The 14,329-nt window shown below is 46.2% G+C and overlaps 1 protein-coding gene across 1 annotated transcript in view; it reads left to right on the top strand.

The window, feature by feature from the left end:
* Positions 1-14,329, top strand: part of AKAP3 (A-kinase anchoring protein 3) — an 85,758-nt gene that overhangs the window by 54,581 nt on the left and 16,848 nt on the right. The window contains exon 4 of the mRNA XM_084860016.1: positions 1,451-3,565. Within this exon, the coding sequence (XP_084716142.1) occupies positions 1,451-3,565 (2,115 nt within the window). The remainder of the gene's footprint in view (positions 1-1,450; positions 3,566-14,329) is intronic.

Here is a 14,329-nt window from a genome sequence, read left to right as displayed (position 1 = left end):
GTTGTAGGGTGCAGAAGGTTCTACATTCAATCCTTGTTATGTCCAGCTGAAAGGAATTCCAGTGGCAGAGCTGGGAATTCGGACCAGAGAGTCACTACCAGCTGGATTAGACAGGACTGGGCAAACTGGACCAATACTTATTGCCTAGGATCCATCCCCTCTCCCTCCAACCAGAGGGTAAGTTGGTTAACAACCTGGCTTGCTCTCACCTTTCTCTGTAATGTGTGGACTTGAACTGAGCCCTTCAGAGCCATACATTTGAATGAGCACCTGGGTTGCAGATACCTCTGGCAGGAGTGCTTTGCTCCTCTTCACCTGTGGACTGATCCTCAAGGATTTGTATGTAGTGGATTAAGGACTTGTCAGTAGACTAGATTACCTTGAAGTACCACATTGGCTTGTCTCACTGTATTTTCCTCTACTTTATCAGTCTCTGAGAAGGCAAAGGTCAATCTTTCTTAATGTCACAGCTGGCCAAGGTCCCACACAGCTCATTTAGGGTTGTTCTGTTTATAAGAGGATGTGCACATGTTGTCTGGACAAGTTCCTGTCCATGGTACATGCTAAGCTATATATGATAGGTAAGGTTTTGTGACAAAGCTTTAACAATGCCTGTCAGGGCATGATAGACATCTACAAAATTATGCATGGTGTGGAAAAAGTGGATAGGGAGACATTTATCTCCCTCTCTCATAATATTAGAACCTCGGGTCATCCCATGAAACGCATTGGTGGGAGATTCAGGACAGATAAAAGGATATACTTCTCCACTCAGCGCATAATTAAAGTATGGAATTCGCTACCACAAGATGTAGTGATGGCCACAATTTGGATGGCTTTAAAAGGGGGTTGGACAGTTTCATGGAGGACAAGGCTGTCAATGGCTACTAATGATGGCTATATACTACTTCCAGTATGAGAGGCAGTATGCCTGTGTACACCAGTTGCTGAGGAACTGCTATTGCTCTCATGTCCTACTTGTGGCTTTACCAGAGCCTGCTGGACTAGGTGGACCTTTGGTCTGATCCAGCAAGGCTCTTCTTATGTTCTTATAGTTGTGGCCCATAACTGATTGTTGCTTTAATATGCACAGCCTAAATGTATTTACCTTGATTTCAGAAGCACTTACTTCCTAGTAAGAGACGAGATACATGACCAGTGTAATCACATGTTTTGACTCTTGCTGAGCTGCACAATTTTGGATTGCAACAGGGAGATGCCATGTTTCAATATTCTTGCATATTAAAAAAAGAAAACTTCCTGTGCATAGAACTTTCTGGGCACAGGAAGTTGGTTATAAAGGAGAAAATTCAAACATATGCTCCCCAACCTACAGACTGTTCAATGGGTGTCTTCCCAGAATTGAAAGAGGCAAACGTTTTGTATCAGTTGATTGTGATGATCATGGGGATGAACCCATTGTAAAATTGTCTTTTGTTCCATTCCTTAGACTGACTCGGCCAAGCTTTTCCAGCAAACTTCCTCTGATCCACTCAAAGTCTTGAGCTGGCTCCGAAAAGATCTGGAAAAGTGTGCAATTGGAGTGCAGAATGTGCTGAATGCCAGCAACAATGCAGGTGGTGCAAAATCAAGGGAGCCGTCTGTGGGGAGGCAAACCATTCCACAACGCAATGTGCATTCTCCTGGTGGTTACAGTGCCTGCGATGAGGAATTCAGTGTGAACGTCAGCTCCAATAGGGGCTCTCCTAGCTTTCACCTGGCAATGAAGGCTGCTTGTCAAAAGGAATCTAAAGATGAAGAAAGTGATAGTTCTACTTCACCCAACACTAATCCTGATCCAGATGAAGTCTCTTTTTATTGTAACAGGCTTTCTAACCTCGCCATAGCAATGGCACGCAAAGAGATGAATGACCGATCAGATGGCAACAACACATGCATACATAAGTCAGTTTTTGCTGCTGCGGGGGACCATGGCCACAGGTCTATTGGAGTGGGTACAGAGGATTGCAAGCCAAATCTATCCAGGATGTGTGAATGCAAATATGAAGAAAATCCCAATTCTAAGAAGAAAACTTCACTTTATTACAAAGAAGAAAACACTGAAATACCTAACAAGAGTGAACCTTTCAGAGATGAGACCAAAGGCTGTAGCCATAGGAAACGCTTTGGTCCAGATGAATATACCAACTCATTGAGTAAAGGAATATTGGTTTATGCCAATAATGTGGTTTCAGATATGATGGTCTCTGTTATGAAGACCATGAAAGTTAAAGTGAATGACTCCAACATAGCTTGTGCTGTGTTGAAAAAGGTACTGCTGAAGCACTCCAAGGAGGTTGTGTCTGACCTGATAGATTCCTGCATGAAAAATTTACATGATGTTACTGGAACACTCATGACTGACTCTGACTTTGTTTCAGCAGTGAAGCGGAGCCTCTTCACCCAAGGAAGCCAAAAGGCCTCTGAAATTGTCCAAGCCATGCTGAATCGGTTGCATAATGCTTTGATTGTACAAAAACAGGTGAGCGAGAAGGCCAAGTCTCAGAGCATGGCCTTTGCAAGTGTCAAGACAGGTCCAGGGAGTGATGCAAAGACACAGAACATGAGGTTTTCTGCCACAAAAACAGAAACACTTAAAGACAAGGAAATGACATGTGCAGAAACAGTTGGCAATCACATCATAAAGGAGGGCCTCACCATGTGGCACCAGAAACAACAGAATGACAATGTAGGATCAAGTCCCTTGTCATCAAAGGCTGTCTGGAATTCAGAAAATCAAGATTTTTCTAACCTTTCAACAGATTCCTGGGCAAGAGACCTGATCGTGACAGCATTACTGCTGATACAGTATCATCTCGTCCAGCAGGAGAACGCAATGAAGGATGCAGCTGAAGGTGGCAGGACCAGCAAGGCAGCTGGCACAACTTTGGGGTTTATGTCTCAAGAAAAAGCTGGCAGTTTACTAGCTTCATCGAAACAGTTTGACTCATTAAAACAAAGTGATGATGAACAGTCTGAGATGAATGCTGAAAATGATATGTCAAGCGTTGTAGTAATGCTCATCCAGAAGCTCATCAATGAGACAGTCAACAAATTAGGAGGAAATGCTGGGACTTTGATGGCAGATGAAGCATACAGGAGTACTTACAAATGCCCTGAGGGACCAGGGCCATCAAGCCTTTCAGAAGTAGATCATTCCTACGAAGAAGCTATATCTGGACTAACCAAAATGATTCTGGATCAATTTGATGTCAACAGGAAGGAAGGAGGCAGTGGGCCATTCATTGACAACCTAGTGGATACAGTGACCAAGTTGTGTCTCATGATAGCAAAATACAGCAATCCCGAGTCAGGTCTTGGAGATATAGGAGATGGAGAAGATGCCAGTGGCCCTATGTATTCAAAGGGCACAGAAACTGTGGAAAGTCGAATAGGGTCAGGCGAAGACACTGCATCTGGCCGCAAAGTGGTTGTGACCAACCAGAACGCTCCTGAAAACATTCACAACAAACAGCTCCAAGCCATCCTTCAGTGGGTGGCAGCCTCTCAGTTAAACGTCCCTGTGTTGTACTTCATGGATGATGATGAAGAGACCCTGAATAAGGTAAACAATGAAACATTTGGGGGGGAAATGTGAGGGGCATTGAAATGGGAGAGTATTTAAGTTCTGCATGTGTTTTTAAAAGGTTCCATTTCTGTTCTTTTCTATTTCCTTGATATATGATAGGTAATTTTCAATATCTATTAGTGGTCAGGGTAGGGATGTTTGGGGAGGGGCTCTTCCCCCTTGGATTACCGTCCCTCTTGCCCATCCACTCCCCTTTGCTCCATCCTCTGTCATCTTTCCTGTTAAAGCTCTCCGGCTGCTCCAGTGACTTCCCTGGTAGGCTGTAGGCCGTTCCGTCATTGCTCCTCCACAGATGTTCCTGCACATGGTTGAGGAGAGGCAGGGCATGCCAGAATAGTTTGCTGGTGCAATCCCCAACTCAAGGCTTCAGGAAAGGGGTGGGGGCAATGTGTCTGAGACATTCCTCCACCCCTCCTCCCCTTTTGGAGTCAGATCTCCAGCCTTTTCTTTATCACACTGTCTTTGTTGTTGTTCAGTCGTTCAGTCTTTACCACATATGTAATACTGAATCATGGCAAAGAGGTAGAAAATTAGGAACTGTCTGTTTTGTATGAATAGATTGATACTATTTGAATGCTATCAATATTGCTAGAAATATAGAGCCTTGAGGCCTGAGTTAAAAAGTTAATAACAGTCACTGTGAGTATGAGGAATTGGACTGGGACTGTAGCACCTGCATGCGGATCCAGGGAGTATAGCTGCACCCTGTGTTAATACCGTTTATGGGGCCAAATCGTTTTTAAGATATTGGCAGCCGGTATTAGTGCTACACAATACATCAGGCTCAAAGCCAACCAAATAAAATTAATAATGCATATCTATGATGGCGCTAAACTAGAATGTACTGCACTTTAGAACAACAACAACAAAAATAGAGTGGAATTTGCCAGACATTGACTGGGTTCACACGGCATGACAACCCACCACGGGCAGCCAGCCATGATGGGTTGTCATGTTATCCAAATCAGGCACATTTTCTGCGTGGTAGCTTATTTTTTGTGAACAAGCCACTCTGAGAACCCATGGCTTGTTGTAGGGCTGTTTGTGCTCATGGTGAGTTGTCGTGTTGACCAAATCTGGGAGAGCAATTTCATCATGGGTTGCTGGGAGGGTGTGGGAGTCCAAAAAAGGGGTGGAGTCTGATGGACTCCCCCTTGTCCAGCCTCCCGGACCCTGCTTGCCAAGCCCTGGGGTGCTGATGGACCCAGCCACCAAGCACCCTGTAGCCTTGGGAGGAGGCCAGGGTGAGAGCACTGGGGGCTGGCTACGCCAGGACCTGTATTGTCTCCACTGGCTGTCAAGGGTTTCCTTAACAGACAGCCTGGGAAGGAAGGGCCTTGGCGGCACCCCAGTACTCTCACCCTCACCCCCTCTCGAGGAGGCCACGGCGAGAGCGCTGGGGGCTGGCCACACCAAGGACTCAGCAGTCAAGCCCTTGTGCGAGGGCCCGACTGCCAGAGTCCTTGGCGTAGAGAGGAGTGGCAGCTCCTGTGGCTTGGCGGGCAGGGCAAGCAGGGAGGCTCACCGAGCAGGTCTGGGCCACGCAAGCTGGGGCGGGGGCATCTTGTCTAGCTGCTCTGCACCCCGGACGGAGATGGGTCTGTCTGTCTCTAGGCTACCGTGCCGCTTGGCAAGAGCAACAAAAAAACCCCATGCCCCTCTCTGTGAGCTCGCCAGTGCTGCCTCGAGCCTCCCTCAGTGAAACGGCACTTTGGAAGGACTGTGACTTGTTTGCCACCTTAAAAAAAAAAAGGTGTTCCAGAATTTCACAGATGAGGTTGTAATTCTTTTAAACATGTTTTTTTGGTCAGTCTTTCGCAAATGTGTACTTCGGCTGTCCGATATGTATAGTCTTGCCTGGTCAATTTCCTTGTATGTTTCAGCTGTCAAAGGGAGCTTGTGAAGTGAAGTAGGTAAGATAAAAGGAAACTGACAAAATAAGCCTGCATATAGGTGAATTTGCACACAGTTGTGAAGGACCAGGGAAGAAATAATAGTAAGAGAAAAGTGGGATCCAGTAACTCAATTCAGAAGCACTGAAAATGGGGCGGGGGGGGGGGAAGGTGAACAGAGTAGGTACACCAAAAGGGTGAATATCTCCCCCTTGGCAATGTCATCCTCCCGCTTTAAGTATTGAACTGACACTTCTCAGTGTCCTCCACCTTTTCAACACTTCCCTGGGTCTCCAGCTACTCCTTAAAGGGGATATATTAACTCCCCCCCCCCTACTTTACACGGCTCCTTTTTGGAGCAGTTACTGCTGGGGTTACTGCGCTTCAGAGGCACAGCACTATGTTAGACCTTGTTCAGAAAATTCAGCTTACAGAAGTGTTCCAGAGTTAAAGACATCAATGTGGAAAAGGTTACTTTAGGAATATAGAAACCAGAATAAAGTCTCCAGCACTGATTGGATCTCACAGAACCCTTCAAGGACAGAGAATGAATATAAAAAAGAAACATAGCAATTATATCAGGAAAGCTAGAAATTCATGGGAAACAAACACTTTTAGGGTGCAATCCTAAGCATGTTTAGACAGAGTACATGTGGGTGGGAGACCCATGTGGGTGGTCTGCCCCAGATGACTGATGGAATCAAATGGATTTCTCAAAGCTCTTGGGGATTTTCCAGCGGAGAAAGCTGGTGAGCCAGCCAAGGCCCTAGTCTCACTGTGGAACAGTGGGAGGTGGAGGGCCATTGACTTGATTGCAGCTGAGTGCCTCCTCCGGCACTGTGGAGCCTGCTCTGCTCCTTGGTGCACTAGGGGGCTGCAGTCAATGTAGCTGGACGTTGGCTAGAGCACAAATGGTGCAAGACTCGAAGAGAAGATGACTGAACACGTTCTAGAGCACATAATTGTGCCTACTGTGTAGCAGAAGGCTTAGTTTGCTGCCTCCATTGTGTCCTTGAGTAGCCTTCCAGCAGAGCTCTTTCAGATGGTCCAGGGACTGTTAACTCTCGCCCCAGTAAATGCGGCCCTGGTCCCCTCAAGGATCCACTGTGACCTTTTTGCATTGCACTTTGAGGACAAAACTGCTTACCTCCACAGCAAACTTGATACTGTTATTAGTGCATCTCCAGTCAAGGTGTCTGATGCCACCATCTGCCCAATTTTGTGGGATCAATTTCAGTTGCTGCAGCCTGATGACATGGACAAAGTGCTTGCAGCAATGCAACTGACCACATGCCCTCCCAATCCTTGTCCCTCCTGACTAATGAAAGCTAGCCGAGGGGGTATGACAAGGGCGTCCAGGGTGTGGTGAAACCTTCTTTCCGGGAAGGGATGGTTTCTGCTGTCCTTAAGGAGGCAGTAGTGTGACCACTTCTGAAGAAGCCCACTCTGAATCCAATGGTATTAGTCAACTACTGCCCAGTCACAAATACCCCTTTCTTAGGGAAGGAACTTGAAAGGGTTGTGGCGGAACAACTGCAGGGACTCTTGGAGGATACTGATTATCAAGACCCATTCCAGTCTGGATTTTGACCTGGTTACAGGATCAAATCAGCCTTGGTCACCCTGATGGATGACCTTTATCAAGAGAGGGACAGGGGGAGTGCAACCATGTTAATTCTGCTTGATCTCTCATCAGCTTTTCTTACCATTGACCATAGTATCCTCCTGGAATGACTCCATGGGCTGAGTATTGGAAGCACTGTGTTAGTGATACTTGTCCTACCTTCAGGTTCAATTTCAGACAGTAACAGTGGGTGACCATTTCTTGGCTCCTTGGCAACTGAGCTATGGGGTTCTGCAGGGTATTGTCTTATCCCCAGTGCTGTTAAACACCTATATGAAGGCGCTAGGAGCAGTCATTTGGGGATTTGGAGCCAAGTGCCATCAGTATGCTGAGGGCATGCAGCTCTGCCTCCCTGTGACATCTAAATCAGGTGAGCCTGTGCAAGTCCTGGATCAGTGCCTAGACTCAGTGATGGGCTGGAAGAGGGCAAATACACCGAAGCTGAATCCTGTGGGTAAGTGGTTGCTGGATCCAGGGGATAGGCTTATTGCCTGTTCTGGATGGGATTGCACTCCCTCTGAAAGATCAGGTCCATATTCTGCGGGTACTCCTAGATCTATCACTGTCGCTGGAGGCTCAAGTGGCCATGGCAGCTCAGAGTGCCTTTTACCAGCTTCAGATGGTTTGCCAGCTATGGCCTCTCCTGGACAGGGATAGCTTGGCCACAGTAGTACAAGTGCTAGTAACCTCAAGACTGGTTTACTACAATGTGCTCTATGTGGGGCTGCCCTTGAGGCTGGTCTGGAAGCTGCAGCTAGTGCAGAATTTAGGGATGGGGGAGAATTTCTCCCTGAAACTTCGGGGGGCCGAGTGCCAACGCATTCGGTTTTCCGAAGGTTGTTCGGGGAGAAATTCTCCGCCCCCCCCGCCCCCCCCAGATGGGACTTACCTTTCACAAATGTCCCTCTCGGCGGCGGGTCCCGGCGGCGGTTCGGCAGGTCTTCGTCAGGGGCGGGGGCGGCAGCCGGTCTTTTGACCGGCTGCCGCCGCTGCCATTACAAGAAAAGTAAAAAAAAAAACAACGCCCCTGTGATAGGCTACGTAACGATTAACGTAGCCTATCACGGCTAGATTTGCAAAGTCAGCCGTGATAGGCTATGTTAATCGTCACGTAGCCTATCATGGGTGACTTAAAAAAAAAAAAAAACACGTACGGCTAATGGCAGCCCCCATAGGGAGCCGCCATTCGTGTTCCTTATTTGGTCCCTGTAGTCTACGTAAATCTTTACGTAGACTACAGGGACCAAATAAGGAACGCGAATGGCGGCTCCCTATGGGGGCCGCCATTTGCGTACGCGCTTTTTTTTTTTCCCCAAAGTCACCCGTGATAGGATACGTGATGATTAACGTAGCCTATCACGGCTGACTTTGCAGATCTAGCCGTGATAGGCTACATTAATTGTTACGTAGCCTATCACAGGGGCGTTGTTTTTTTTTTCTTTTGAAGTTCGCGGCCGGGGAGACGGGGCGCTTCTCCCCGGCCTGAATTTCGGCCGGGCGAGGCAGGAAGCCTCCCCCCCCGGCCTGAATTTCAGCCGGGCGAGGCGGGAAGCCTCCCCCCCCGGCCTGAACTTCAGGGGGAGCAGCGAAGCGCCTCCCCCCCACCACCAAGCAAGCTGCGAGACCAGGTAAGTGACTTTCGTACATCCCTAAATGCAGTCGCTCTGCTGTTGTCAGGAGCTGCCCCTTTTCAAAATGCAATTCCTTTGCTGAGGGAACTTCATTGGCTGTGTATTCACTACTGGGCCAGGTTTAAGGTTTTGGTGCTAGTGTATAAAGCCTTAAATAACTTGGGACCAGGATACCTGAGAGAGCGCCTTGTCCCTTATCAACTTGCCCAGTCACTGAGGTCATCAGAAGGCATGCTCCTGGTGGTTCCACATGGACCTATGGCCTGATAGGAGTCCACCCAGAGAGGAGCCTTCAGTGTGGTGGCCCCCTTTCTATGGAACTCCCTGCCTCTGGAGGTCAGACAGGCACCAACATGGTGTTGGTTTTGGTTCCTCCTGAAAGCATCTTTATTTCAAGAAGCCTTCCTTGATTGACCAGCCATGGTTTTTATTGGTACTGTTTTAAAAACAAATTTTTAATATGGTGTTCTATTTTTATCTTTTATTGTTCACCACTTCGGAATCTGTCTAGATGTGGAGCAGAATATAAATGTTGTAAATAGTTAAATAAATAAAAAAGGCTGACAATTTCCAGCATTTCCCAACCACCTGGGGAATGCTTGGAGCTGTAGAACTTTTTTCTTCTAAACATGCATAGAATTGCACCCTCAGGGAGACAGATTCAGTGGTATCACAGTATAGTCAGAGTTGTACCCTTGTGAAATGAAGTACACCTTCAAAATGTATTTTCATGCAGGGCTTAAAGTCACATTTGTAATATCAACGTAAAAACTTTCACAAGCCAGAATGTATGTATTACAAATACTTCATTACAAATTACAAATATTACAAATACAGAAGAAGAGAAGACTGAGGGGAGATATGATAGCACTCTTCAAGTACTTGAAAGGTTGTCACAGAGAAGAAGGCCAGGATCTCTTCTTGATCATCCCAGAGTGCAGGACACGGAATAATGGGCTCAAGTTACAGGAAGCCAGATTCCGGCTGAACATCAGGAAAAACTTCCTGACTGTCAGAGCAATACGACAATGGAACCAATTACCTGGGGAGGTGGTGGGCTCTCCCACACTGGAGGCCTTCAAGACGAGGCTGGACAGCCATTTGTCAGGGATGCTCTGACTTGGATTCCTGCATTGAGCAGGGGGTTGGACTCGATGGCCTTGTAGGCCCCTTCCAACCCTACTATTCTATGATTCTATAATTCTATGATTCTGTATTTTAACAAAAACCTGATTGGTGAAAATCTGTTTGTTTGTGGGATTTATATCCCACCTTTCACTACAAATACCTTCAAAACCACTTTAGCAATCAATAAAAGACAATAAACATGATATCAAAACTAACAATACAAGGACAAAGGTAAAAGCAGCCAAATTAGCAGCTAAGAACAGTGGCAAACACACAAACACACAGGTCCTCAAATATCATAGAAATATACAATCATAGAATAGTAGGGTTGGAAAGGACCTACAAGACCATCGAGTCCAACCCCCTGCTCGATGCAGGAATCCAAGTCAGAGCATCCCTGACAAGTGGCTGTCCAGCTTCATCTTGAATGCCTCCAGTGTGGGAGCAGCCACCTCCTCCCTAGGTCATTGGTTCCATGGTTGTATTACTCCAACAGTCAGGAGGTTTTTCCTGATGTTCAGCTGGAATCTGGCTTCCTGTAACTTGAGCCCATTCTTCCGTGTCCTGCACTCTGGGATGATTGAGAAGAGATCCTGCCTTCCTCTCTGTGACAACCTTTCAAGTACCTGAAGAGCACTATCATATCTCCCCTCAGTCTTCTCTTCTCAAGGCTAAACATGCCCAGTTCTTTCAGTCTCTCCTCACAGGGCTTTGTTTCCAGTCCTCTGATCATCTTCATTGCCCTCCTCTGAACCCTCTCCAGTTTGTCTGCATCCTTCTTAAAGTGCAGTGCCAGAACTGGACACAGTACTCCAGATGAGGCCTAACCAGTGCTGAGTAGAGGGGAACTAGTACTTCCCAGGATTTGGAAGCGATGCTTCTATGAATGCAGCCCAAAATAGCATTTGCCTTTTCTGCAGCCACATCACATTGTTGGCTCATATTCCGTTTGTGATCGACAACAATATCAAGATCCTTCTAGCTTGTTGAGCCATGTATTGCCCATCTTGTAACTGTGCATTTGGTTTCTTTTTCCTAGGTGCAGAACTTGGCATTTATCCCTATTAAATGTCATTCTTTTATTTTCTGCCCAGCTCTCCAGCCTATCAAGATCACTTTGAATTTTTTTTTTGTCTTCCAGGGCATTAGCTATCCCACCCAATTTTGTATCATCTGCAAATTTGATCAGCATTCCCTGCACCTCCTCCTCTTCCTCCTCCAAGTCATTAATAAAAATGTTGAAGAGCACTGGGCCCAGGACTGAGCCCTGCAGTACCTTGCTCATTCCCTCTCCCCAGTTTGAGAAGATCCCATTGATAAGCACTGTGTGCGTCCGATTCTGTAGCCAATTGTGGATCTACCTGATGTTGTTTCATGTAGCCCACTTTTAGCTAGTTTGTTCATCAGGATATCATGGGGCACTCTGTCCAAAGCTTTGCTGAAGTCGAGGTATATTATGTCCACAGCATTCCCACAGTCCACAAGGGAGGTTACCTGATCAAAAGATGAGATCAGATTTGTCTGGCAGGATTTGTTTTTGACAAATCTATGTTGGCTTCGAGTAATCACTGCGTTGTTTTCAAGGTGCTTACAGATGGATTGCTTTATAATCTGCTCCAGAATTTTCTTCTTCTGTTGTCTTCCACCTTTTTACTTGTTGGACTTATTTATAATCATGCCTTGAGAATTTCCTTTTTTATCAACTCCCACCCATCTTGGACTCCTTTTCTTGTTAAAGTCACTTGGCATGGGACCTTACTGATCATTGTTCTGAGTTTATTAAAATTGGCTTTCCTAAAATCCAGGGTACATGACTGGCAACACTTGGCATTTGCTTACTTTAGAACAAAGAACTCAAGTATAACATGGTCGCTTTCCCCCAGAGTTCGTGTAACTGCTACTTTATCCACTAAGTCATCTCTGTTGGTTAGGATCAAGTCAAGGATAGCCAATCCCCTAGTTCTTTCCTCTACTTTCTGTAGGAGGAAGTTATCCACAGCAGAAGTCAGGAATTTCCTGGAGGGGCCATGTTTTGCAGAATTTGTCTCCCAACAAATATCGGGGAAATTGAAGTCCCTCATTACTACTACACCGTGCTTCCTTGAAACATTGGCTGTTTGCTTTTCAAAAGATTCATCCTCGTCTTCTCCTTGATAAGCGTGTACGAAACCCCACTTATCATGCTCCGCTGGGGTCCATGGGGGGGGGAGGCGATCTGGTCCTCCCCCCAGAATCCTCGATGGGCGGGAGACGATCCAGTCCTCCGCCCCCCCGGAATCCTGCCCGGCTGGCTCTGCTGCGCAGCCAGTCCGCAGAGCCGCTAGCCAGGCCGATCCACAGCAGGGCATCCATCCACTGCCGGGCTGCTGTGGACGCAAATGGCATCCTGTGCAGGGGACGCCATTTGCGTCCCTATGCTAGGCCATGATGGGCTACATATATATTTATACGTAGGGGACGCCATTTGTGTCTCTGCTTTAGCCGTGATAGGCTACGTAAATATATACACAGCCTATCACGGCCTAGCGTAGGAACACATTTGCAACCGCAGCAGCCCAGCAGCGGACGCACCAGACGGCCGACACAAGGTAGGTCCGTTCCGGGGGATTTTGGAGGTGGGGGGTGGTAGTCCGTTCTGCCACGGACTCCGGGGGCCGGATTCTTCCTCACTGGAGTCTATGGCAGATTTCTCCACCATCCCTACTCCTTGATTGGGTGGCTGGTAGTAGACTCCGACCACCAGGTTCCTTTTATTCTTTGCTCCATTTATTTTGATCCAGATGCTCTCGATGGGGCTACCAAGCTCCTCCTCCTGTCTTTCTGTGCAGAGATATGTATTTTTCACATACAGTGCAACCCCACCTCCCTTTCTGTTCCTCCTGTTCTTTTTGAACAAGTTATATCCTTCAATTGCTGTATTCCAGTCATGAGAGTCATCCCACCAAGTCTCAGTTATACCTATCAAATCATAATTTCCCTCCTGTATTAAGAGTTCAAGTTTGTTCTGTTTGCTTCCCATATATTCCCCAAGTATAATTAAAAGCACGAGAGAAGAGGACTTCTTTTGGTTTCTAAAGTATCATTAGAGATTATGCCAAGTGAATATGTCTATGGAGGGAGTTTCATAGTGGGCACTACTGCAGAAAAGGCTCTCTTCAAGGTAGCTAAAAGCTTCCACATGAAAATGGTCAAAGCTATAGAGACTTTCAGCACATTCAGATCTTGCTGTTATAGAATTTCCTGTAAGGTTGGCTTAGGCTGCAGTCCTCTGTACACTTACCTGGGAGAAAGCCCCACTGAACACAGCAAGACTTGCTTCTGAGTAAACATGCAGATAATTGCTCTGTACGTTTGGTATCCTCCATAGTGTGTAAGTTTAATTATATAATTATGGAAACTTTAAAAGGATATTTTAGAAATGCATTCTTTGGCATCCAGTCCATCTTAACTAACTTTGTAGAATCTGCCTGCCTCAGCATCACTTATTTTATTTCCACAGTCTAGAAATGAGTGTGGATTCTGATGTAACCAAAATGACACCATCCACACTTAAGAGGGAGGTATCAGTAGAAGTACAAAAAATCTTTAGAAAAAAACCCTAAAGGGAGAACCCCCACCCCCAAACAGCCCAACAAGGAATGGTTGTGTTCAGTTTCCATAGAATGCTTACTGACTGTGGGTAGGAACACAAAAGTTTGTGGGAGAGGGAATAGAACAGAGTATCCTAAAAAAGGGTATGGCTGGCTAACAGGAACACTGAATAAGGGCAGTCCACGCTGCAGTATTTTGTTGCAGATCCTGTCTTCATGATAATTCAACAGTGAATATCCCCATAGAAGTCAATGGAAACCTTGTTTTCTGCCAAATGAACTTCCTTCCTTGCCTCTTCAAACTCAGCATCTTGGCTCTAAATGGAGACTGTGCCCAGCCGCCCCGCCCTTCACACATTTGTTGCTGGGTCAGCAGTGTAATTTATAAGACAGAAGGATCACGTTCCCCGCTTCTGCACCATGCACCTAATGGAGCATATGATGTAGTAGGTACAATTTGTGCAATCTGCATGTCACTTTTAAAAAAATCGTAATAATAATTGGGCCTCTGCCTGAAGTGTCCACATGTTGGAGGAGAGGGGCGCACACCTGTTTCTCAATTGTAATAATTGTACTGCTACCCAAACAGCTCTTTGCTGAGGAGGGACAGTAATAGGCAAGTAATGCAAATGCTTTTCCCTCTGAAACTTTCCAGTAGAATAAATCAATAACCCCCTCTTGACATTGTTGCTGTTGTATTATGATTGTTTTGCTTATTTATTACATTGATAGCAATCAGCCTGCTTGCAAAGTGTCCAGAGATTAAGTTAATAATCAAAGAAAGTACAAGCACACATGGAGTTAATGAGTTTTTAACGTATCTTTAGATCTCGGTTCTTCAGATTTTTTGTACACATAGTTGTTGTACCACTGGT

Source organism: Heloderma suspectum, chromosome 5 (genome assembly GCF_057233095.1).
Source record: "Heloderma suspectum isolate Gila_16-S chromosome 5, 16-S_ref, whole genome shotgun sequence".
Taxonomy (NCBI): Eukaryota; Metazoa; Chordata; class Lepidosauria; order Squamata; family Helodermatidae; genus Heloderma; species Heloderma suspectum.
The sequence above is the reverse complement of the archived record's forward strand: the minus strand, read 5'-3'. Positions and strand labels throughout refer to the sequence as shown.